Below are 26303 nucleotides of genomic sequence, written 5' to 3' on the forward strand. Positions count from 1 at the left end.
CTTCACAGGGCTCCCATAAAGTTTAATGTTTGTTTAGGAAGACCTTTTCCGTTATTCTGCTGAGGCTATTCCTTTCTTCAAGAAGAGATCCATTTCCCTTCTAAATCAAAAGTTCCTGTGTGAATAGCTTCTTCTGAAAAAGAAACAAATTCTGTGCTGAGTGGCTGGAGCTGAGTAATTCTGTTGTTTTACTAGCTCTGCAAGAAATGGGAAATGTTTGTTTTCCCAGGACTTGCAAGTCTCTGTTACACCATAAGTGATTTCACTGGCCATTTCCTAATTCCCTTTTATTTAGTGCACTGCAAATGGCTAACAAGTTCCACACTCTACCTCCAAATAATTATTATTTCCATGTTCTACATATCAAAGGAAAAAAATGTTAAATTAGTGGTATTTTCCATAATTTTGTGAGTGATTAATTCAGTAAGGTAAAACCATATTGATGAAGGACCACAGTAGAATTTATCAGGTGACTCTTAACCTCTGTGTCAGACCATCCTGCACTTGGCTGTTTTACAAAGCAGGGCTGATTTTTTGGTGGTTTTTACTTCTTTTGCTTTTAAAGGAAACTTCAGTATGTGTGATAATTAACTGTAATTTTGAGACAGGAATTGAATAATTCCTATAAGAATAGTCTTTATTTTAGGGGGAATGCATGAAATTAACTTAATATTTTAGTAATACATGTTAAAGGCAAAGTGTAGCACCAACTTTTGCTTTTCTGTGTCATCATTAAACATTTTAGTGCACTCACCAGCAAGCTGAAATACTTATTTGGAAACACCAAGCACTGTGTAAGGCACTAGCTTAAGAATTACATTTCAGAAAAGCCATGTAGGTATCAGAGGGTTTAACTCAATCCCATGACTGAAGTTTATTTTCGTTCAAGTAAAAATCTTTGATTTAAAAATCAGTTACAGATTAGGTCTTTTCATTCTCCAGCTCTTCTGCAGCCAGTGATAGTTCAGTGAATTGCCACCCTGCTGTTGCAGGTGCCCATACCCTGAGAGTCCGTCTCTGCAGGACACCAGGACTGCAGTGTCATGTGGTGGCTTTGGGATGGGTTTTCTTTTTTCCAGACGTCCTTAATGCATTTATTGAGGATCAGGCTGGTGGTTGTTTTGCCATGTGCTGAGTCTTCACCCCAAAGTTATCCTCCCCTAATTAAGATCTTTCCAGTAACTCACAGCAAGAGAAAGGCTCTTTCCAGGGGGCAGTGCATATGTTCAGACCTGAGCTGCTCCGAAGCGCTCAGTATTAGTGAGGAGGGATTTAAGTAACCAGACTGGTGCCATGAGCAATTCATCTGATGACCTCTAAGGACTCTTTGCAGGATTGAGCCTGGTATATAAAGAAATTCAGCTGAATGGAGCGTGATCAGGGAGTTACCCTCGCTTTGGGAGTCCCAGTGGAAATGTAACCCAAAGCCTTAGCCTTGGTAGCTGGAAATGTTCCCTGGCCTTCCTAAAATCTAGATGTCTCTGAATTTTTAAAACATGTTGTTCCAGAGAAAATCACCAAAAATCCTCAGATAAGGCTTTTTGGTTTTATGACTTTTCTTGGTCAACATGAAACAGAGTTTTTAAAATTTAATTTTGTTTTTTCTTTTTGTAATCCAAGTAACATATAAACTTCACAGAATATTGAAAATTTCCCAGAAGATCATCTTGGTTGGTCTTGGACCTGTGTGTAAATATACATATACTTTTCAATTGTTTTATAAAAACTTTTATTACAGATACGAACCTGATTGGGTGTACTTTAATCTGTCTGGTATTTGGGGAGTTTCATAAAATGCATATTTTGAGACCAATAAAATGGAATGGCTCAATCAGAGCCATTATTGTCTATTGGACAAATATATTTATTCAGCATTTTCCCATCCATACTGTTATGCTCCAGATCCGAATGGCTGCTTTAGAGCCATTCTGCTCTCCTGGGTAATGCATGCAGTACTTGGGATGTTTGCTGTGGATAGGAAATGTATTTATGAAAATTTATACGTTAAAAAAAGGAAATTGCACTAGCCAAGATTTAAATGAAAATAGTTTTCCCTTTGCAAATGCCTGTTATTATGCTCTAATATACTTTCAAATGGCAGTGTTCACCAAGATGCCTGGGACCTGGAGGCTGTGGTCTGAGAGAGGCATGAGCTCAGCCCAGCAGTCACTGCCAGAGAACTGGAGATGCTCAAAAAGCCTCTCTTCAAACACAGAAAGCACACAGCCATTATTGCCTGCTGTTACTTCTGAGGCAGCATGCACTTCTTGTGCTTAGAGATGATTGTACCTCAAATACATCCTTGTGTGGGGAAAGAGGATTCAAAGCAGAGCACCTGGGGAGGTTCAGGCTTACTGAAGGTGTGAGTGCAGGCTTTGCTGGGCAGCAGATGTGTGATTACATGGACCATTCCACCAGCAACGTTGTGGGACCAAGCATCCCAATGCAGCAGGCAGTGCCCATCCATCCTGAGCTACTGCAGCCGGTCCTGCTCCAGTGCCCAGGCCTGGCTGGAGATGCCCTGGCCATGTGGGATTGCTACAGTGGCCCAGCAAGTCCAGTCCAGATCTTCAATGTCCAGCACGCCAACTAAAGAGATTTTTTTTTCTTAGAAATTCAAGCCTTTGAGGCTTTTTCAGATATCTCTTTGCGAGGGAATAATTTGTTTTAAAGAGGTAATTGCGGTTATTTTTGATTTTCACCAAAAGGATATTCTTAAACCAGGCAAAGAAATCTGAAATGAGTTTGCCGTATTGCATCTCAGTAAGTGCTATAGCCATTGGCCATCTAAGGAAAAGCATTCTGTCAGATAATCATGGCCATTTTTGCATTTTAAGGGAACAAATGTCATATCTAAGAAACACATTTTATTCAGGGCTTAATTATAATTTATAGTACATTGCACAGCATTTGTTTTCTGTTCATCATGTTATTGCTCTTCTGTCTTTCCCCTAAATTTATGCATTAAATCGTGTGTGTGTGCCTGTATGTGTGTATCTGTGTATATATGTACACATATGCAATATAATACAAAGTGGTGTAGTGGGGACAACAGACGGCTTGTGTGTGATGTATTATTGGCATTTTTCTTTCAAATTACCATTTTCTTGCTGCTTTGGGAGAAAGCCATGATTTTTCTGTGATTAGTACACTTTTAACAATCTGGAATAAATTCCTGATCTTATTCATGTGACTAGTTCAATGCCCATTTTTACGTTTTAGTGCAAACCCCTACATATGTGCCTGTAATACCACAAAAATAAGATGTTGCTTTGTGGAAATTTTATAGAATTTGGATGCCGATCAAATATTTTTTAGAAGTGGAGAATTAATGCAGCTTGACCATGTAAATGATTTTTTTAATGAAAAAGACTTTAGTATTCATCACTCTTTCTCTCTCTCGTTTGTGTATTCCTTTGTGCTAATCTTAAATAATGGATCCATATCAAAGTTAATAAATTAGTAACTATTAGCAGTGTTTGGATTACAGTGAGTAACCCAGTGCCACTTCATTGACATTGACTTTTTATGTGTTCCAATAATACATTTTGAGTTTTAAAGATCAGACAAAGCAAAATACGGTTTGACATGTACTTGAATCTTAAACAACTCTTGGGCAATGGCTTTGTTTAAACCCAAGGCCCTTACTTGAGATAAACTTTCATTTAAGTGGCCCTAAACTCCAGATTGAGATCCATGTCTTTCTCAAAACCTACAGTTTCTGACTGTTCAGCTGATGCACCATGTTGGGTTGCATCAGTCATGCCATGTTATGAAACCTAACGCAATGTGACTGATGCAGCCTGACATGAAGTGTCACAAAGCAACATATCACATCACAAACTTGAAAGAAAACAAACTTTACTCTTTTTTTCCCTCCCTCAAAGCCTAAATTAATGAAACAGCATATATTTTTAAAAAGGTGGAATAGTTTCAAACACTGAGGGATTTTTCATAATATGGGCCTGCAGAAAACTTCTCCATCCTGGCCAGGAGGTGTCTCTTATCCAGGCTCCTTGTTTTCCCTAAAATTCAGTCAAAACTAGAGAAGATGATGAGCCTGGGTCACCTCAGCACTGCCACCCTTCCTAGGCCTGATGCTGGGAGGTTTAAATCACTTTAAGAGAAGAGACTCCAGCAGGTGCTGGAAATGATCACCCCTCCTGGGGAAAACCATATATGCTAAAAGTGTTCTTTGAGTCCAGCCATCATTGTTGACATTTTAGTTAATTTTGAGTATTATTTTCTGCTGTTCCATTCCTAAGACTGTAAACTTCCATCCAGAGGACTGCAAAATCTTTCCACATGCTCAGTCACAGACTTCATAGAACATAGCTCCACAACAGGATTATTTCAGCTGCAAATAATACATTGTCCTCTATCCTCAATTTTTTGAGGAAAAGATGCACACCATAATTTGCCCACCTAGTTCACCCACTTTCAGTCTAATTCTTTTTACTGCGACTGCAATGCATATCACATTATCTCCTGAACTACCATGAATATTACTTTCTTCTTTTTTTCTTTTTTTTTTTCTTTTTTTTTTTTTCTTTTGAATGGCTTTCATATAATTTTATTGGGAGATATACAGTGGGTAAAATACATATGAACTATAGCTTGCTAAGAAAGGACCTACCAACCAGTGCTAGATAAAACATTATAAATTTATTGCCATCTTATCTGGGAAGGGTTATTTTAAGAGCCTGCTGCCCACAACAAGTTTTGGAGCTAAAATTAATGAATAGGGATACCTAAAAGAAATGGGAATTTTCCTTCACCCCTTAGTAACAAGCAAATTGCAGATATTGTTATCTTTGCAAGCAAGAATAATCTCTACTTTTTGTACTACTTCTGCTGTAAACAATGTACCGCTTGCTTTCCTATGACCCTCACTCTGTATACATATTTATATATTATTCATATCGGATTAAAAATGAATGTGCTCTTTACCACAGTTGTACTGCATAGTGACAATACAAATTAACTTATTGTGTACTTACTTTTCACAAGGCAGTGATGTGAAATTTTGATGGCCTGAAAAAGTAAGTCGTGGGGGAAGCAATGCAGAACTGAATCCGTGTAGGTGCACTTTATATTGTCTGATTTATTAAAGTGCGTTGAATTAATAAATTACATTCTCTGCATGGAATTTTGAACACGGGTTTGAACTTGGTTCAGTGGTGGGCAGAAAGAGTTTGCTTTTAGTCTGGTGCATGTGAGCTGGTTAGCTCCAGCCATGCTTTGTGCATTCCTTGCTTAGAATTTGTTCTTTGCAGGAAAGAATCAGGATGGCTGTTTATTAAGATCTGCTTGTGGCTAAAGCATTAATAGCCAGTTAGTGAGATCATAGCATCATGGAGTGGCTTGGGTGGGAAAGGGAAACAAAATAATTTCATTCCAACCCTCCTGCTGTGGGCAGGGACACCTTCCACTATCCCAGGTTGCTCCAAGCCCTGTCCAACCTGTCCTTGGACACTTCCAGGGATGGGGCAGCCAGAGCTTCTCTTGTGCAACCTGTGCTAGGGCCTCACCACCCTCATAGGGAAGACTTTTTTCCTCATATCCAACCTAAACCCACTGTCTGTCAGTCTGAAGCCATTCCCTCTTGTCCTGTCACTCTAGGCCCTTGTAAATAATCCCTATCCATCTTCCTTGTCAGCCCCTACAGGTACTGAAAGGCCACAATTAAGTGAGCCGAGCCTTCTCTTTTCCAGGCTGAACCATCCCAGTTCCTGTAAGGAAAGGTTCTCCATCCTTCTGATCCTCTTGTTGTCTCCTCAGGATTCGCTCCAACAGCTCCACGTCCTTCCTGTGCTGCAGGCATAATGTGCATAAACATGCATGTTGGAGGGCTTGGGGGGTGGTCACACTTCTGGCAGTCCTCAGCTTATGAAAACAAAGGGTGACGGGGATCTTTCCATCCTTGAGGAAGGAAACAAAGCTGCATTCCTGGGGCAAGGGCTTAGGACACCAAACTTGCTACCCCTGGGTAACAAGCAGCATGTTTTGGGGGACTCAGCCTTCACATGGGGGTGTTGACATTCCAGTAAAAATGGCAAGTTGTTTGAGCAGCTCAGGGCACTAATGCTGGTTCAAATTAATTCGCTCGGCTACAGAGATGCTCGTGCTCCTGTCCCAGCATCCTGTGTTCCTGTGCTCCCATCTCTGCAGCATTTCCACTCCAGTCCAGGTAGCATCAGACCAACAGGTGTCTATTTGTTTAGCTGGTAAATTCCCACCTAAAACCCAGGGGAGAGGGTCCAGCCCCTTCCCCATAGCTGGAAGCATAATTCTCCTCCTCTGCTGCCCCAGCATCTGCTTTGTGCCTGCTAAGTAGTACCACAGCAGCAAGGGAAAATGTGCTCTTCAAATGTGGAGATAGGGTATTGTTTTTCACTTATCCTGGCTTTATGTAGATGGTCTGGCACATTTATTTATTCATTTATTTGAGCAAATTAAAGCAAGCTAAGTGCATTTGACCTCAGATGGTCCTGGTCTAAGTTAATTTGAGAGACAAAGCTCATAAAGTTCCAGTAAAACACATCAACAACTTCCCAGCATAGGTTGAAATGTGATTGTTGAAACATAACCTCCAAAACCAGATACAGCATGGAGATTTGAAGTCACAATAATCTGAAAAATATAGGAGAGCATATTGATAAGCCCTACTGAGAAGTGATGTCTTTCATTCATGCCTTTGTTAGACGGTCGATTGCTGTTTTATCCACAAGTAGTGCATCTATCAGATTTTGTGCATTAACATTCCTTTTCTAATCTGTCTTGGACATTTTATTTTAAAGCTGATGATAACCTTGGGCCCTGGTCCAGCAAACACTTACATGCTTGAGCATCTTTACTCAAAGGAGTAATCTCACTGGAGTAAATGTTTGCAGGTTTGAGGCCTTGGCTATCTCAGTCCATTATTTCTTTCCATTAAAAAGCAATCTGTGCGATTGAAATAAAACATACAATTCTTTACCCAGAAACCCACCCAAAGACAAAGTGTGTTTATTAGACTAAGGGTCTGCACATTGTCATCCCTGAATTGCACTTCAATAAAAAAGATAATTAACAAATGTAAAAGAAGACAGTTTCGTACATGCTGTATTTACAAGAGTTTGGATCGTGGGCTGAAGGATTTACAGCTGGGGCTGAGAAGGGAGATGGATTAGCTGCACTGCTCTGGAAATCCTAAGCAGAGAATTTTTAAAATGCAGTTTATTGAGGAAGAGCACTGATTTCTCATTCTCTCAGAGGCCATTGAGAAATGTCCCCTCCCAGTAGGAGAGGGGTTCCAGAGTTTATCCAGGCTGTGCAATGTCCATGGGTTAAAACAAAAACTAACTGGGCTGTCGTCTGTCACGCAGGTCACCGGCCTTTCCAGTGCAGATACTGCCCCTACAGTGCCTCTCAGAAGGGAAATCTGAAGACCCACGTGCTCTGTGTCCATCGCATGCCTTTCGACAACAGCCAGTACCCCGACCGCAGGTTCAAGCGCTCCAGAGTGGACTCCGAAGCTGCCGGGAATTCGGAGGAGCCGGCGGCTGCCAAGGCGGGGAGCTCTGCAGAGCTGGCCGAGGAGGGCACCAAGGCCCAGGAGTGATGCCCAGCAGGCCCAGCCCTGCTCTGCAGTAGCTTTAACCCTGGCTTTGAACACGAGCTTGGTGAGGGCTGGCTTAAACCCCTTCCGAGGAAAGGGATGGCGTGCAAATTCCCAGAGGGGTCCAGAATGCTGAAAACATTCAAATATATAGATGTACATGTACGCACACGTGTACATGTATATGTATATTTACAGACACAGAGATATCTAGTCATACCCACATTGAATATATATCTACATACACACACGCACACAAAATACACGCATTCCGTATGTGTGTGTGTGTAAATATATATATTACACATGCAAAATAATTTTCCAGCCCTTGAAAATGGCTGCTAAACAGTTACCTGGCAACTAGTACTTCCAAACAATGTAGGTGGGATAATAAAGTGATTTAAAAATGTTGGAAGGTCGTTAGTTATTTCAAAAGCAGGGCAGTTTCAAACTTAAAAGTGGTCTTTGTCCAAAAATAATGCTCTTAGCAGAAAAATGATACCCTCTAAACGATTTAGTGTTGCCTTGAAGATTGAGGGGCTGTGTTTTCATTGTTGAAAACACCTTTATAATATGACACCAGCTGCTGTCATTTGCCTAGCATAGTAATGAGATGTCTTGGTAGACTGCCATGGTGCCAGTCTGACTGGAGCTGTCATTGCAGAGAAAATCAATTCAAGTGGTGTTGCAACTGCAGTGTAGGAGAAACCTTAGACGGCCCATAAGCTGGGGTCAGTACTGACCTATTTTGAAAAGTATTATGATATTACATTTTCTTTTCCTTTTTTTTTTCTTTTTTTTTTTATTATACAGCCAAATGAATCAATGGTTAGAAAAAAAAATATCTGCAGCCCAATGTGTGATTGCAGATTTGAAATGTAATTCCATTTTTTTGTAATCATCTTGCAGTATTGAGGGAAACGTTTTTATTCTTTTTTTTTTTTTCTTGTTGAAGGAGTTGCTGTAAATGTAGTACAATATATAGAAATATTGTTTAGTGAAACTAGTCAGCCTTATCTATAGAAGGTGCTGGTAAGAAACAGAATTTTATTACATAAGATGTTGAATTTTTTTTTTTTTTGTTCTTTACTTGTCTTACTGGGTTGTTTTTTTATTCAAACTTCCTTTCAATTCCCTTTTTTTTTTTTTTTTTACACTTGATTGAAGGATTCCCTGGTCATGATTAATTTTCATGTATTAGTTTTTGTAAGTGTTACAGACACAGTGCAGAAGTTTCTTCTGGAGCAAGCCCTTATAAAGTAGCTTGATCTAAAATATTAATCCAAACTTTCTGCTCTTTGTCTCTAATAAAAAAAAAGTGTTTTAGATTATATTTCTTCGGTTTTGTAAAACAAATGTGTTCTATATTTTTGCAGATTTTAGCTTTTTTACTCATTGGATGCTCCAAATTTAGTAAGGTCTTTGCCACATAGGAAGCTTTTGAGAGACTATAACAAACCACATAAAATTGTAAGAAAAATAACTAAAGGTTTATTCTGAAATTCTCTGAATGGCATAAAATTTTATCCTTCTAATGTACTTCCTTTGATAGAAGCAAAATTGGTGCTGTTTATCGTGATGGTAGAGAAGTATTAACTTCTTCTAAAGCAAAATCATCCAGACTAAAAAAAAAAATGAAAAACGTTAAAAAAAAAGGTCAATATTTCTTTGCAGGCTGGGAGCACAGAGTAAAACCCCAGGGCCTTAAAACTTCAGCTCTGCCTAAAGCAGTTTACAAAAAATACTAAACTGCAATCAATGTAAATAAAATTCTTAGCGCTACCCTGAGACTGGAAAAAAAATCTCAGGCTAATAAGGAATACGGTTTGCATATGCTGTCGGAAAGGATGTCATCCAACTGAAGTTTCAGTTTAAATGAGGTCACTGTGTAACTTGGACCCATCTGGCACAGAGCAAGCTGCTTTTCTTGTTTTTCTAGTATAGTTCTCACTGCCTTACTTAAATCGAGTTGATAAACTTAATGCAACTGTTTCTATGATCCTAGATAAAGGATTGAAATGTTATTGAACCTTTCTGACTGTAGTAAGCTTTAGGATTTTAACTGCACTACTGTGTTTGGTGACTGTGTCAGTCGCTTGCTTTGTGTGTTTGCGCCGCCTTCGGTATCTTAGCAAAAAAAAAAAAAAAAAAGAAAAAAAGAGAGAAAAAAAAAAACAAAACCACCCCCCACATTCCATTTCTTGCACTTTTTGAGCTCTTTCAGTATTCTTTTGTGTCTTCTGAGCATTTTCAGATACGACAGGCAATAATTCTGTTTGTGACACTGGAAACATCTCCCGCTCCTTGTGATGTGTGTGTTGATTCCATTTGGTCGGGTGCTACTGTCCCTATCCTCCCCTCTGACATAGCCCTTTTTTCCAGAACATTTGTAACTTGTAATACAAACAAGTGACAGCAGCAGTGATGCATTGTCAGTTTCTGAATATCATCATGCTTCTCATATCTAAACATGTCAAGTTTTTTCTCTGTAACTTCTGTAGTCTGTGATACTGGTCATAATACTGTCTACATTCCTACACAAAGAAAAATTTCTATCTTGGAGGAAATCTGAGATCAATAGAGTAGAGGATTTTGTTGCTATGCTTGTAACAATTAGAAAACTTTGTATTTAAAGTTTATTCTTGGTCATTATTTATTATTATAATACATCAGTTGACAGAACTTTATTCTGGTATAGAAGTATTAAAAGTTGTTTTTTCAGCAATGACTGTTTTCTTTCTGCTGTTAGAATAAAAATGTCTTTGAAGCAGTACAGTTTTATCCAGTGTTTTACGCAATAAAACCTCTACCTCTGAAAAAAAAGTTTTCCTACTTGCTTATGTTTATTAGGAACAGTTAAAACATTATTTTCTTCAGCTTTGTCAGATTTAAAAAGAAAAAAAATAATGCCAGTAAATTCACAGTTGTTAGGCAGTTACTGGAGTGTATTATGCTGGGTGTGTGTGCTCAGTCCACTTATTAATCTGAACAAATCTATATACAGTATATACAGATATATATTATATATATTGTGCTTAATTAAAAGACTGTGGAAATCTGTTTTAGCATGTAGTAATAATTGTTTTATATACTACTACTTATGTACTATAGAAAAAGTCTTGGGGTCTATCAAGCTTTGATTTGAAAGTGTTTGAAGTGTGTATCATACACTATGATGTATAAAGTTATGTTTTCACATTAAAAAAGATTGTTTGTATAGATCATATATTTGGCTTTAGAAAATTGTGAGGTTTATTGTTATGGTGCATGTTAAGAAAGCTGCTCACACTTCAAAGAATGTACAAGAGCAAGAATGCTCCTATTCTCCTGGGTGAATCTTTATTCTTCCCTTTAAGGTTTTATCTGCACATTTGAAAGCAAATAAATTAAAGGATTTTTCACTCAGAAAAGTAAGGATGATTAACATCAAAAGAAGAGATGCACCAAATCTCAGAAACTGCAGCAAGTATGGGGAGGAGAGAGCAATTTCTTGGAGTGCCCTTACTCCAAGAAAACCTGAGAAAGCAAACACGTTTAGAAAACAGAAAATTTAATATTAAATTAAGCCAGTCATACCCACAATAGTAAAGTTACATTTTAGCTTGCATTCTCTGAAAGGAAAAGGTACAAAAATTGTTGGAAGGGTCAAGAATTACAGCACAGAATCATAGAAATGTGGTTATTCACAGGCTGAAACTCACAGTGAGGAGTTGCTGTTACTGGTGAATTGGTGGAAAGTCTCTGCAGCCCAGGGGATTTATGGAGCTGCTGCCAAATTCCCTGGTCTGTGGTCAAATGCCACAGATCTCTTCATCCACAGAGAATAAAATCTGCACTGCAATGCATCAAATTTTAATCAAAATCCAAGGAGTTAATGAAATTTTTTGTGTGTCACACCCTCTCTTGGGGGGATCAACCCTTCCTAGGCACAAAATGGCAGAATGTAAAAATGTGTCTTGAGGAGGGATGAGCTCCAGGCTCAGAGCTGAACTCTGCCTCACTACAGGATCATTGTCCTTTCAGGTAATTGCTGTGCCCTGGATCCAGGGAAAAATAACTGTCTGGGGACAGAATGTTGTGAGGCGTTTCCCAAAGATTTTCCTGCCTTCAGTAGACAGTAAAGGAAAATGTGAAAACCTGATTAAGGAGCAATGACCAACTCATTGCATTCCATGGAAATTCTTACAGTGTCCTTTATGCTCCTGGATTTCTGCTGGGAACAGTGCATTACACTGGACATACAGTCCTCCAGGAAATCTAAAAATGACCACCAGTGGCCGTGTAACAAGTGTGGGGTTGCATCACCTGTGAAGGCAGGTGAGAGGAAGGTCTGAAAGAGGAAGGGGCTGTCTCACTGAAGTCTGTGGGGTTTTGTTTCCCACAGCAGATGGGCAGCCATCACACAGATGCTGGCTGTCCTGAGTCTTCCCACCTAACATCAGCTCCCAGCTCTAAGATAACATTTCTTGTTGAAACTTTTATAAGGACTTGAAGCCCACTGCCTATTGTAATTTGGGAATTGAATATTTCCCCTCTCTGTTTAACATCTGTATTGTAACAGTATATTATAAAAACCTCACCTTGTGTATTGTAAGCATGTTCCCAGTGAAATTATTGCTAACTATTGTGATTTCCATTTCTGGATATCACTGCTTGGCATGATCCACCACAGTATGCTTCCATCGGGAAGCCCGGGGAAGGGAAGGAGGGAGATTAAAGCTGTGGTGTAATGTTGTATTAGAAATGTCACCCAACTTCAGTGTTTTTAGGGGCTGTGAGAAGTTCTGTGGCTCCTCACCTGTTGGTGCTGTTCAGGGTATTGTTTGGGGGCTTTTTGTTGAGGTATGTTTTTTTTTTAACCAAAGGTTCTCGGTGAATAGGGAAATCACAGGAAAAGAGGAAGAAGAAAATTTAAATGATCCCAGAGTGAACTGTTTTGCTGTTAATACAGAAATACAGAGCAAGACACATTTAATGGGCTCTATTTTTTATTATACTATGCTGAATAATTAAGTTTGAGGCTAAGTGTCACATAGATTTATCTTTTAATTAAAAAAGCATGGTTCACGCGTATTTGAGTGGTAGTCCAAATAAATGCAATATAGAAATTTATGTTTGTTTATCTAGGTGTTAATTACCTAGAGATTGTTCTGGATTACTTCTTTTTATAAAGTGTCATAGGCTCATGTCACAAGTAATAAAGCTTAACAGTGGAACCTTATCAATTTGCTAACTATAACGCTAGTGTGACCTGAAGGAAAGGGAAAAAAAAACAACTTTGGAAAATGTTCTCTGCGTGCACCACATTCAACACATAAAAACCACGCAGTGAACAAAGCAATCATTTTTAAAACGTTCTCATAAGTAAAAGAACAAATATATCTTTGGTGTTTTACAGCTCTTCATATATGTAATTATTTATATAACACACTGTTATTTATGCCCCTGTACTACATGTAGTACAGAGACAGACATGGTAAGCAACAAAATGTCCTATACCTGGTGGGCAAGCTATTCATTTATTGTACAAAGTAACACTTACGAAGACTGAACACTATATTTAAAGCGAGATGTAGCAGATGTAATTTTCTTAATATTTTTAGGGTTTTACAGCATTGCTTGCAACCAAGAGGACTGGGAAGGCAAACTGAAGGCTAAAGATAAAAGATCATGAATTTCAGTGGCACAAACAGAGGGGAAAATTGTGCACAGGTATAAATTGCTCATCACATTCTCTGTCGGTCTGTGTTTTTCTTTGTTTATGAGTAGTATTTATATTACTGATCCACAAAGCCACGTGGAAGGATGCTGAGTGCAGGCAGAGAAGCCCAACTCGATGCACTCAGAAGCTGAAGGGCTCTCCGCTGGTGGTGTAAATCAAAAGCCATCCATTTCATCACCCCAGGGGGAAATCTGCCCACAGGATTTGTAAGACTGATTTTTTTTTTTTTATCATGAGTCCGAACACTCCTCTCTTTAGGGTCAATTATTTATGCTTTTCCTAGAATTTTGATGATTTCAAACAATACTAGGCCTGTATTGTGCAACAGATGCACCTGAGAATGTTCATTTACTGATACTGCAAAGAAAGCCAGAAAATCTCCAGTCAGTAAACCTTACTTGCTTCTCACAACATGAAGGCTAGAAACAAGAGTTTTATCTATTTATTGCACATCAATTATTTGTACAGACACACACCTCAAGCTTTTCCTCGTGTGAAGACAGTAGTATCAGGTAAGTTACATCTCAATAGATGAGGTTGAAGGAAAATTCAATCTTTATAAAAGGTGCTGAACATGGGATTATGAATGAAAACTGAAATGTTTTAAATTTTATAGGACTGAAACTGAAAATCATGTTTACGTATATGTAATGAGTTTGTGTGTATATACACAAACATATACATCCTGCCGTTTTTCTTATAATAGGAACTTTGTTTAACCTCTTAACTCCAAAATAAGTGTACTGAAATGTCTGCTTTTCCACACCATAGAAAAGTTTAGTAGTGGATACACAGCATTTCTGAACATGAGTGAATTACTGAGGAACCTCTAAATATGGACTAAGGGGTTGAAAATCTGAGACATGGGATGTGATGAATCCCTTAAGCTCCTGAAATTTTGGCTGTGTAAAGTTTAAATAATTTTATGGTGAATCAGGTGTATTCTTATTGAAGTTAGAGGTAAAAACCAGCTTCTATTTGAAAGAGAATTTGTGGAGAGAACTAGTTCTTCAGTTGTGTGAGAAATCGCAACATGGAATATCTGATTTCTCTTTAGGCTGTGTATTGCTTAATATTTTTAAGATTTTATTTTTGGGGGATGGTTTTCTCACTTGTTTTCTGTTTGAAAGAATGATGCACGAATGAGTCAAACACACGTGGAGTAATAAAGAAAAATGGAGCTCTTAATCCCAACAGAGAAAATCTCTCTTTTGTGAAAAGTCTCTCACAGAATATCTGTGACTGTGGCACATCCTTCTCTAGGGAACCACTCTCCTGATTTGTGCATGTACTGGCTGTGCTGCTGGTTTTATGCCAATCCCCAGTGCCATGGGAGCAGCATTCAGTGGGGGGCTGCTCCAGAGGAAGGCAACTCACAATTTTCCATGAAGAAATGTCCATGAAAAGTAAGGATATCTCCAAAGATACTAGTGTTCAGTGTTTGCATTGCTTTTCTGAAGCACAGTGTATTTTCCCTGTGGAGCATGTGTTCCTGCCTCTCCAGAAATTGCCATCTGGGTGTTCCCTCTCAAGCTGTACTGGTGGTCCTGGCATCACCAAACCCAGCTTGTCTGTACAGTAAGGAAGAGGTTCATTTTCAATTAGTTTTGAAACACTTGAAAGACTTGTTTTTTCCTAGGCCATTGATCCAACCCGTTCTTCCAGTGAGCTAAAGCCTCCAAATGCTATTGATTTATAGGGGAAACACCTTGATGTAGTATTAAATGTGTTGATTCTTTAACACTTACTCCTTCCTGGGTGTTATGCCAAAACATTTCTGATGTTCAGAAGGAGTAGAGCCATGACCTGAGTTTCTTCTTGGTGGTCAGTGGCATTTGCTTTAGAGGAAACTCTGTCACCTTCTCACAAGCCTCATGGCCATGTTCAGTGTACTGCAAGGACTTCAGTAATCTCCACCTGAGCAAGAGTCAGTTGAGCAACTTCATGCACTTGAAATTAAATCATAAATGCTTAAACTAATGCAAAAAAAAAAAAAAATATCCTGTCAATATTTCTGTTTGACAGAAGTGGGAAGGCAAGTTGGAAAGACTGTCCAGTGCTTTGGATTCCTATTGGATGGAAGGACACCTAAAGGTGTGTCTTGCCTTGGTGAAACTAGTACTGCTTGATGATCTCCAAGGTCTTTTGCCATCTAGGTGATTCTGTGATTCTGTGGTTCAGTGATTCAGTGCTTGGGCAGGTGATGTGTTGCCCATGCTGGCCAGTGCCACCCAGCACTGTCACACAGCCTGTGGCACTCCAGATGTGACAGCAATTGTCCAAACACAGTCAGTGTAAGGAAACGTGAGGCTGTTCACTTAACCCAAATTGGAGAACAGTGTCTCCACAGAACACCCAGCCCCCATTTCTTCCATTTCAGACCACTGCTAATCTCCAGCTAACATCAAAAGCACTAGGGCTGGGGGGCAGTGATTCTCAGTCCAGCGAGAATGGAAAAGTGAGGTAATGTGGGACAGCATTTGACTCAGAGATGAAAATCAGTCCTCATTAAATCTTTATTTACAGTTAATACTGAAAATAGTTTTACTACAATGCTTCAGAAACTTTTATTTCAAAGAAGTACTGCACTAAATGAGAGATAACAGAGTAAATGCTACATGCATGCATATACTTTAGTCTTGTATGCTGACCATGATCTCACCTCCAGCAGTCTCTCAGACCAGGTAGGCATCAGCCAGCTTTAGGCTGCAGCCAAGGAGCACACGCACACTTTCCATTTTATTAAAAAAAATAAAAAGAATACAGTACATATAACTCTACTAATTTGTCTTATTTGGTTGAATAATTTCATCCAAACCACAAAGGGTGGAAAAATGAAATGAAGAACTGATGAACCACTCAAGTGCCAAAGACCCAGCGCTGCTTTCAGAGAAAGCTTCAGGTCAAAGGAGAGAAGTCTTTCTGGGGAAATGGTGAACTGCCAGGAATGGAGAGAGAGACTCAGGATGGGGCTTCTGCAGGTGAAGGGAAGGTTGAGCTGGCCCAGGTGGGACTGCCTGTGTGCTCCTACATGTCCCCTGCCCTGGGCAGGATCAGTGCTGAACCACGGCACAATAGCCCAGGAACAGTGCTGAACATCCAGCTCCTGCCTTGTGCCCCAGAGGGAGCTTGAGGCTCCAACAGCAGAGCCAGCCCCGCTCCTGCAGGGCAGGTCCCATACTCAGCTGGGTCCCAGGAGGGGGGCACAAAGGAAGGAGAAGAAAAAGGTAGAAAGAAGAGAAAAGGATCCATCAAGATCATCTTTATTTGTCTACCTGTAGTGATGTAATCCCTAATTTTCACAAATGAGAAAAAACAGCCTCAGCATCTGTCTAAGTATTTGAATTTAGCACCATGTTTCTTCTGCGCATTAAAAAAATAGGCAAACTATCCAACAAACCCAAGCTACAGTAAATTTAAATATTGAATTGTAATGTTTGCTTGGTTGCTATTTCTTAGTAGCAACCAATGTGTTAATCACTAGTATATAATTAGATGTCATTTTGGAGCAATTCAAAATCAAACAAAATCTCAACATGCTCTGAAGATGTTGTGAAAGTTTACATTACAATTAATTTATGATTACCCAAATGTGCATCCAGTGATCTTAAGTCTTCCTTCATACATTACAAAGAAAATGACAACTTCTGTTTCCCCACACCTTAATGCCAGAAGGCCCTCAGAAATAAAGCTCTCCTTTCAATGACTGTATTATTTAAATTTTGTTTAAATGGCTGAGCATGAGATGAAGAAATGAGATTAATTTGATAAACTAGCCCATGAGTATTCTTAGGCCTGTTTCTCTTCTTGGTGTTTTGTTTTTGGTGGGGGTTTTTGTTTGTTTTTGTGGTTTGTCATTGTTGTTTCCATAAACATCTGTTTTTTCTTTGCTGTCTCTTCAGCAGATAGAAAACTAAGGTGAACTGGTGTTATTGCATTTCACTTCAACTCACTAGAGCCATGAGTTAATTTCAGCACATTTTCCTGAAGGTGAAAAGAAGTGCACAGCCTTTTGTCCCAACAGTGAGCCAGTGCCATGAACTGCTGAGTGTTCCCAGACCTGTCAAAAATCAAAGGAACAAGGATGGCTAGCGAGTCATGGGAAATGCTGGATGCATTAGTGGATACAGCCAATATGCTGAATTATGGTTGTGTAATAAATGTACAAGCTGTTGTACCAGGACACAGCTACCGTAATCACAGTAAGTAAGGTTTTAAAAGCACTCATGCTCCCATCCTTTGTTGGAAACAATGATCGTGTACATAAAAAGGTTAACAAATGGCTATACTTCACTCTTCTGCATCTAAACCAGAGAAAACTTTGCTGCTTCTGCTATAACAGGCTACAGCTGATGCCTGGTCTTGCTCTTTATCTATGTATTCTATACATCCAAACAAAGAACAGGGAGGAGAACCATTTTGGGTGTGAAGTGAACAAGTTGTTTTATGTTTTAATTGCCCATAATGAGCATAGCAAATGCTGAAAGATGCAAGGAAGAGTCTTGTCCAATAATAGAGTTCTTTATTACCTTTGGATCCCATCTTCCTAACTATTTCAAGGATGTTGTTAGCAGAGGAAGGCATATTTTTATTTAACATCTTTATTAATGAGCTAAAGAAAGAAGAACTAAACACACTAATTGCATTTGCAAATGACAGTACATTAGTAGCTATTGCAAACATCACTGAAGACAGAAATAACAGAGGAAATTATGGGCTGGGGTAAAAAAATTTAACCTGGAGAAACACAAATTCAGGACTGAAAGCAAAATTATTCCATGTTTATGCAAGCAATAGTAGAAATGTAGAAGCAGTAAAAGTCGGGGGGCTGGGACAAGAGTACACTGCTGAGCTTCCTGGGGATACAGGTGAGAGCCATTGGGCAGGGGCTGGGGAAAGGTGTGGGAGTTTTGAGGGACATCAACAGGCACCTTGGTATTCTCACTAGCAGAGAGCATGGGAAATGCCATTTTTGTTTTTTTAGAAAGGGAAAGCATGAGCCCCTTGTCTTGAGTTTAGAAATGTGCAAAGGGCAGCAGCTAGGTGGTATGTTCCCAGAACTCTGGGCTAAGGGCAGCTCCCCATGCTGCCCAGGTGTGGGCAGTGATGAATTCCCAGTGATAAAAGGGTGGTAAGAACTGAGTAGAGCCTGGGTGCTGGCAGAGGTGTGGGCAGGCTACAGGGCTGTTCTGCTGGCATGAAGGGTACAAAGCAGCTGCTCCCAGGTATGGATTCTCCAGAGGTGTCTCTGATGCAGTGAATAGCTTACTGGCAATACTGCTAAGTGCCTAAATGCTAAAATTAAGAGGGAAGTGAGCTATGTGTAGATGATCTGAAAGACTCCAGGAACAATGAGATAAAACTGAGTAAAGGCAAACTTCCCAAATGCAGCTCTTCCAAACTCTTTAATAAGCTCCCTGGAGAGCTAGTAGATGTGCAGTCACTCCAGTGACTTAAAATTAGACTGGATACAACAGGGAGTAGCATGCCTGAAGGAAGAGGGGCAGAAGAGGACTGGGGGGCTCTGAGCTCCCTCCTGGAGGCGGCTGCTGCCGCCTGGGGTGGGATGTGCTGCTCCTGACTCACCTGCCTGCCTGGTTTGTGGGACACAGGTTCATGGCCTAGTTGTGCAGCTGCTGGTTATTGCTGCCTAATCTCACAGAGTTTACAAACTGTAATTAGTTGAGAGCCAGCGAATGAGTTATAACACAGGAAGCAACCACAGATGCCTATGTACCAGTGAACCACAGTGTTGTGTGCCATCCTTACCATGTTAATGATTTAAAAAGAAAAAAAAAAAAAAGAAACTGGGCCTCACCCCCAGTCCCCTGGAGCATGGATAACCTGGTACAGCTCCTTTCTCTGAAATACTTCCAGAGACTCAAATCTCAGACTTCCATATCAGTCAGAGTGTAGGGAGCTGTCTGAAGTTTTAGCAGGTGGGAGAGGGAGCAGGCTCGCTGTCCTGAAGTACTCCCTGCCACCTCTGCTGGGGACAGTGTGTGCTGCTGTGACAGGCTGTGATGGAGCTGCACATCAGCTCTGGAGTGCTCAGAAGCAGCAAGGCCCGTGCCCCTCAATGGCACTGCATGAGGGGTGATGATAACAGGGCCAGTGCCCCTCAATGGCACTGCATGAGGGGTGATGATAACAGGGCCAGTGCCCTTCAGTGGCACTGCATGAGGGGTGATGATAACAGGGCCAGTGCCCCTCAATGGCACTGCATGAGGGGTGATGATAACAGGGCCAGTGCCCCTCAATGGCACTGCATGAGGGGTGATGATAACAGGGCCAGTGCCCTTCAGTGGCACTGCATGAGGGGTGATGATAACAGGGCCAGTGCCCCTCAATGGCACTGCATGAGGGGTGATGATAACAGGGCCAGTGCCCCTCAATGGCACTGCATGAGGGGTGATGATAACAGGGCCAGTGCCCTTCAGTGGCACTGCATGAGGGGTGATGATAACAGGGCCAGTGCCCCTCAATGGCACTGCATGAGGGGTGATGATAACAGGGCCAGTGCCCTTCAGTGGCACTGCATGAGGGGTGATGATAACAGGGCCAGTGCCCCTCAATGGCACTGCATGAGGGGTGATGATAACAGGGCCAGTGCCCTTCAGTGGCACTGCATGAGGGGTGATGATAACAGGGCCCGTGCCCCTCAATGGCACTGCATGAGGGGTGATGATAACAGGGCCAGTGCCCCTCAATGGCACTGCATGAGGGGTGACAATAACAGGGCCAGTGCCCCTCAATGGCACTGCATGAGGGGTGATGATAACAGGGCCAGTGCCCCTCAATGGCACTGCATGAGGGGTGACAATAACAGGGCCAGTGCCCCTCAATGGCACTGCATGAGGGGTGATGATAACAGGGCCAGTGCCCCTCAATGGCACTGCATGAGGGGTGACAATAACAGGGCCCTCAATGGCACTGTGTGAAGGGTGGCACTGTGTGAAGGGTGGCACTAACAGGGCCTGTGCCCCTGATGGCACTGTGTGAAGGGTGACAACAACAGGGCCCTGCCCCTGATGGCACTGTGTGAAGGGTGACAACAACAGGGCCCTGCCCCTGATGGCACTGTGTGAAGGGTGACAATAAGGCTTCTTGCTGACGCCAATCACCGTGGTGACTTTTGCTACAGCATTACTTGTGCAGTGGCAATTGAATTGAAACTGCCACATCAGTTTGCATTAAGCCACTTAGCAGCTGATGTGGTTTCTCACCAGCACAGCAAAGGGAAGGGAGGGTGGCTCTGGTGGAGCCTGTGGGAAGTCAGGTTTTGAACTAAGACTGGGGGCACAACTGTGCTCGGCTAAGGAAGTTGTAAGCTGGCTGGTTGGAAAACAATTTTCTTTGAAATTTCAAGTTCAAAAAGGTTGTTTTCCCCTACTAAGAGGTGGTAGCCTGAGTGCAGTTGGAGCAGCTCTGCTGAGCATTTGTGGTGTCCCCTGCACAGCCAGGGCTCTGCACCTGTGTCATGGAGAGCAGCAGAGGTAGACGGGGATGGGATCAGAGAGCTCTCCCTGCCTTGACCTTGTTGGGGAAATAAGTTGCCATGAGATGGGCATTTGTCCTCAGTCCCGCGTGCTACCCGTGCAGGAGGAGCTGTCCCCTGCAGCTCAGGACTCTTGCTTTGGGGCCAGAGCCCAGTTTGTGTCTGGTGATGGCCATGGTCAGGCCCAGCTTCCCCCTGTGTGTGCTCTCACCTTGAGGTGGGAGGATCAATATCCCATTACCTATGGCCCTGCTTCTCCACATCTTTACATTTTGTGGGGTTTAATGTAATATACCCACTCTTTAAAATTCCAATAGCTGAAACACTGATGTGAACAGAATAAATCCATTTTTGGTTTAGTGAGGTGAATTAGCTAAGCAGCTTTATTTTTTCCAGTTGTAGAATTGTTCTAATGCTTATTTTGACCAGCCCTGGTTTAAAAAAGGCTTCATCTTTAAAAATCCAATTTTACAAACAGTTAGTCTTTAGTGTGGACTGTTGCTTTATAGTAATTTGGGGGGGAAAATTAATGGCTGATATATTTAGTTTTCAGACACAGCTACTGCATATTTAAAGTGTCTTTTTTAAAATTTTATTGTCAACAATATAGGTTGAACACAGCATAGATATTGTTCTTGCAGGCTTGTAAGATTAAAATCATAGTATTTCTGAAGGGGCTGTTAAAGTGTCTGTGGAGATATCTGCTACTGCATAGCTCTGAACTAATTCAGTGACTGTGTGCTTTAAATATCAGTACAACAAGTTTTTTTCCCAACTAGACAGAAAGCTTCAAATCTAATGTTAGTATTCTTACTGACCTCGAAAGCAAGGCTGACCATGCTTAGCTTTCATTTTGTTTCTTCCTTTAAATATGGCTAAAGAGCAAAGGCTCTGAGTCTGTAGTGCAACTTGAAACTAATGAGTAATTAATGTACAGTCAGATCTGTGGTAGCTCCAGGGTACAGGTACTTAGATTTTTGCCTTTTTTTCCCAGGACCTACTTTTTTGAATCCTTTTTATATCTGTGTCTCTCACTTACATGGGTTAGTGTGTGTTTAAGCTGTGAATAATGGTTGAATTTATTCCTGCATGGGTAATACCATATTCCTTTAAAGTAGATCATTCCTCTATATGGAATAAATACTTTTATTCAGTTGATAGACTTTTCAGGGTAATGAACCAAAGGCTACCGTCTAAGAAGCTAGATAACAAGACATGCTTCTTTACTGGTTTCTTCTGATATATTAATTAATGAAAACCAAGATCCCTCTCTGAGAGGAAAATACATTTTGCAGTTCCTGTCTGGTTTTGGGAGTTTTCTTTGCTCCTTAACACCTGTTAATGTACATAGGGGAATGTATCTCCCAGTGAGGTGGATAATGGAGAGCTTCTGCCTGCTTTGGAGATGTCTGTGTGAGTGAGAAGCAGCCCCTGGGAACCGAGCTAGGGCAGGGCACGCAGGAGTCCAGTGCTCCCAAACTCCCCTGGCTCCATCCCCTTGGCTCTCTGCCGAGGACAGAAGGTAGAAGGCAGCACACTCCTGGGCACGTGAGTCCCTTCCTCAGAGGTGTGTGATGGGATCATTTCTGAGAGGGGACCTCCCAGCACTGGCCAGTCCCTCCAGCAGCTGTGAAGGTCAGGACTTTATGCCTCTGTATCCAGGAACGTGCCTCTCCCTCATCTCTGTTTATAGCATGGTCTAGAGTCCTGCCAGTTCTGAACATGAGACACTACTAAATCTGGTCTAGGAAGCATGAGATTAGGTGGAAATATAGGAAGTACCCTTCTTCTTTTTTGACCCTTTAGGATATACTGACTGAAAGTTTCCTTGACACTGTCAGCTGGATGACTGCCCCCTCCAAATAGAAGTAGGTCTCAGACTTGAGACTTAAGTAGATCAGTTCTGTGTGTCAACTGATCCCCAAGCTGTGGTGGCATTTATTTGGAGAAAGCAAAAAGCCATCTGTGGCTTTCAAGAAAGTAGTGTGTTCTACATGCATTCTCCAGAACAAATGGCTACCAGACTATGCCACAACACAATTGAAGACAGAAAGAATTTGCAGCATCTTTTATATGTTTTCCCAGTCTGAGGAGTTTTCTGACCTGTGGCAGGCTGCTGCTCCCTTGAAGATCACCTCAATTCCAGGGGGTCTTTGAACCCGAGGCACACTCCAGCAGAAACACCTGAAATAGTCTTTGGTGTTGGCTTTGCCCTGTAGCTTTCTGCTTTGTGTAGCGAGTTATTCCCTTTGGAGTCCAAGTACTGAGAGTTATTACATCTTTAAAGGCCTGCAGAGTTTGAGGAAAAGTAATTGGTTTGTTGCTCCAAATCTCTTGGTGGAATTATTGAGAAAAAAGCTTTTCAACTTAATTTTCTATCTATATCTGGAGCCGCTGGCATGAATTTAGCCTACACCATTTACCCACAAGCTCTGTGAATGCGTGCAACTGAGTATCACTAGAGCATATCTAGTTGGGATAGCCAGTAGTACTCTTTGCAAGGTGCAAGACTTTTCCACTCTGCTGTTTTGCACACTACATGGCAGGTCTGCATTTCATCTTTACTGGTTAAGTTGTTCAATTGCAGCTTTATGTTAATGCAAAAGATAATTAATGCTGTTAGTTAACTATGTGTAGTGCTTTCCAAGAACAAAAGGAACTAAATCCCAAACCAATTCTTCCTCTCCTGTTCTGTCTTGGTGTAATTCCTTGTTTATTAAGCTACAAAAGCTTGCTTGTTTCATGCTACAAAACTTCCAGGTTCATCAGCTGTAGTTGGGAGCCAGTGAGACATCTTAAAGTTTTCATCTATCTCTAAGGTCAAATGTGATGTTTCAACAGATGAAAGTCTGAGGCCCTGGAAAGAAAGGCCAGGGGTTTGTTTCTGATGGTTTTGCACAGGCTGTCTGCTGCAATCAAGTGTCACCATCCCCAAAATCCTCTAGCTCACACACCAAGCAAAGCAGGTACTCTGCAGTGACAGGCCAGATGGGGTGAGCATCACTGTGATGTGCCTTTTCTGATAAGTCATTGAAGAGGACTTCTTGGGGACAGAATATGTAATAACTAATAGGTGAATGGTGTGTGTGACATGGTCCTTTTTTCCCAAGTTTCATCACTTCAGTAGAAAGCTCTAAAGTATAATGTTCAAACAAACAGCCTTAATGGTCTCAGTCTAATTTGTTCCATCCTCTCACCAAGTCAGATGGATTTGGACCTTTTCCCTTGCCTTGACAGCCACAAGCACCTGATTTGTTCTGTGTGGGGCATTTAAAGGTTCTCTTGTGTCCTCCTCAGTGGGCCGGAGGAAAACCATGATGGGCACCTCAGTCCAGCATTGTCCACATGCACCATCTGGGAAGAGGGGGACAGCTGGACCATGAAACACCCCTAAAATATGCTGCTTAGTCCAAGCAGGGGCAACCTAAAATCTGTTTTAAACCACCCTTGCAGTTCTGAAATATCACTTCTCTTGTTTAAGGGCTTTCCCAACTGCTTCAGCCCTTTCCTTCTCGTGCTTCTTTTCTCACCAGTATGAATTTTAGACGGTTTTATCTGATGTGTCACAAATTCAGTTTTCCAAGTTTTTGTGCTAAATGACTTGGGCAACTCTGGTCTTTGAAAAACTGGCTTGGAAATGTGGAATTGTATGGACCTCCCAAATACATCCCTCCCACTGAAATTTAACATTGAAAAAAAAAAATCAGTTCATTATTTTATCCAGTGAATTATGTCTGCTAAGATCTGTGCTTGTAGTTCTAGGTAGAGGAGATCAAGTAAATCCAGGTTAAATATGGGCCTCATTCTGGCAGAACCTCTCTGGACCTTTGCCAGACTATCATCAAAGGGAAGCTTACTTCTTTGGGATCTAAACCAGCCTGCTTTTCCAGTGAGTCCTATCGATTGAGAGTGGAGCAGGACTGAGCTCTGTAGCTGCAGAGCTGAATGTTGTGTTTGATGTTAATGACAAAAAAATTGAGTAAATCAAAGACAATGTAGATAATTTGGTAAAACCTGGCTGACCTGTTTCCAGATACTTTCCTGGGTTTTGTTAGACCTGGGTGGGGATTCACCAAGAAATGGTGATTTCAAGTTATCTTTCAATGTTCTTCAGCTGTTGAATCCAATAAACTTTTTAAGAAGTGACAAATATGTGAGGAGCTTAGTACCTGAGAAATCACTGATCCTTTAGTCCAGATATTGGAACTTGAAGCAACATGTAACTTTCTGCTTCTGACTTCAGTTAAATATGGCCAAATTGCATTAGATTAGCATCCATAATTAGGCAAATTTTTCCTACTCTTTGTTGAAATGGGTTCAATCTGGTTTACAAATGAACACTGGGGGGGAGGGGGGGGGGTCTTTATTTTCCTCACCCCTCCATAGACTGCAAGCTTTCTACTGCCCAGCAAAACATGAATCCATTCAATAGTAATGTGTTGCACATGCTTCATATTTATGTAGTTTTAGCCTTTAATTATTATCTCCAGGCTTTCTGTTCTTCCCTGTGCATAGCATGTGTGTGGTGTAAGTGTTTCTGTGTGGTAATGCAGCCAGTAGAACTTTCTGCTGCCCTTTTGAACCTCTGCTGTAAGGCGCTCAAGACCTGAGGACTGCTTAATTCACCCATGTTTAAGGCTGTTAGTACTCAACAGGAGCTGCAGAGTAACTCCAGCTTTTGCTACATCCAGGCAGCTGAGCAAGCCCCTGACATGCACATGATCAGGTAACAAACTCTGCCTAACACCAGCACTTTTCCTGCAGTAGATATTCTTCCTCTTACCTAAATATGCTCATACAGAATACTTGTCAGGTCACTCTAAATGCTGAATCCTTTCAGCAGTGACACAGATCTCTTCTGATGCTACGCTTCAATCACTCTTAATTACTACTCAGAGTCTAATTTCAAGGTCTCCTTAGGTGTTGGTGCTAGCTAATATTCAGTAAGTAAGGCAAAAAGATAACACTGTCAGTCTCATTCGCCTTTCAAGTTTGTATCTCTCTTTTCCCTGCTGAACACAGTAGGGCTAAAACCTTCTTGTTTAGCTTGGGGCAAAACACACCCTGCAAAAGCTGAGAAATAATCTAATTTTTTCAATGAAAGTCAGTGCCAGTCAAAGAAGCTTTTACATACTTACAGTTAGGGTACATCAAAAATGTACAAATATTGGTAACCTCAGTTTATCATGTACAAGATTCTAGAAGAAAACCAACTTAAGGGAGGATATTTGCAAAATCTTTGAAATAATGAAGAAACAGCAAATGCCACTTCATTTTTATGTTCTGAAGTCAGTGAAAATGAGGAAAATATTGTCACTTTCATTGGATGACTTGGGTTTTAACATATTAATATTTATGATGCTCAATTGTCTATGTTATAAATAGCCTCTCAGAAATCTCTGTGGGTCCCTTTTTAGTTTAGATATTTAAAACATAAGTAGCCTGAAAGCAGCTAACTATCAGTGCTACATGCAACTTCATCA

At 41.0% G+C, this 26303-nt stretch overlaps 1 protein-coding gene across 1 annotated transcript in view; it reads left to right on the forward strand.

The window, feature by feature from the left end:
- Positions 1-7603, forward strand: part of ZNF536 (zinc finger protein 536) — a 186241-nt gene extending 178638 nt beyond the window's left edge. Inside the window, exon 4 of the mRNA XM_062499656.1 lies at positions 7368-7603. Coding sequence (XP_062355640.1) covers positions 7368-7603 — 236 coding nt within the window. The remainder of the gene's footprint in view (positions 1-7367) is intronic.
- Positions 7604-26303: the final 18700 nt, after the last annotated feature.

This window comes from Cinclus cinclus, chromosome 11, assembly GCF_963662255.1.
Source record: "Cinclus cinclus chromosome 11, bCinCin1.1, whole genome shotgun sequence".
Classification (NCBI taxonomy): domain Eukaryota; kingdom Metazoa; phylum Chordata; class Aves; order Passeriformes; family Cinclidae; genus Cinclus; species Cinclus cinclus.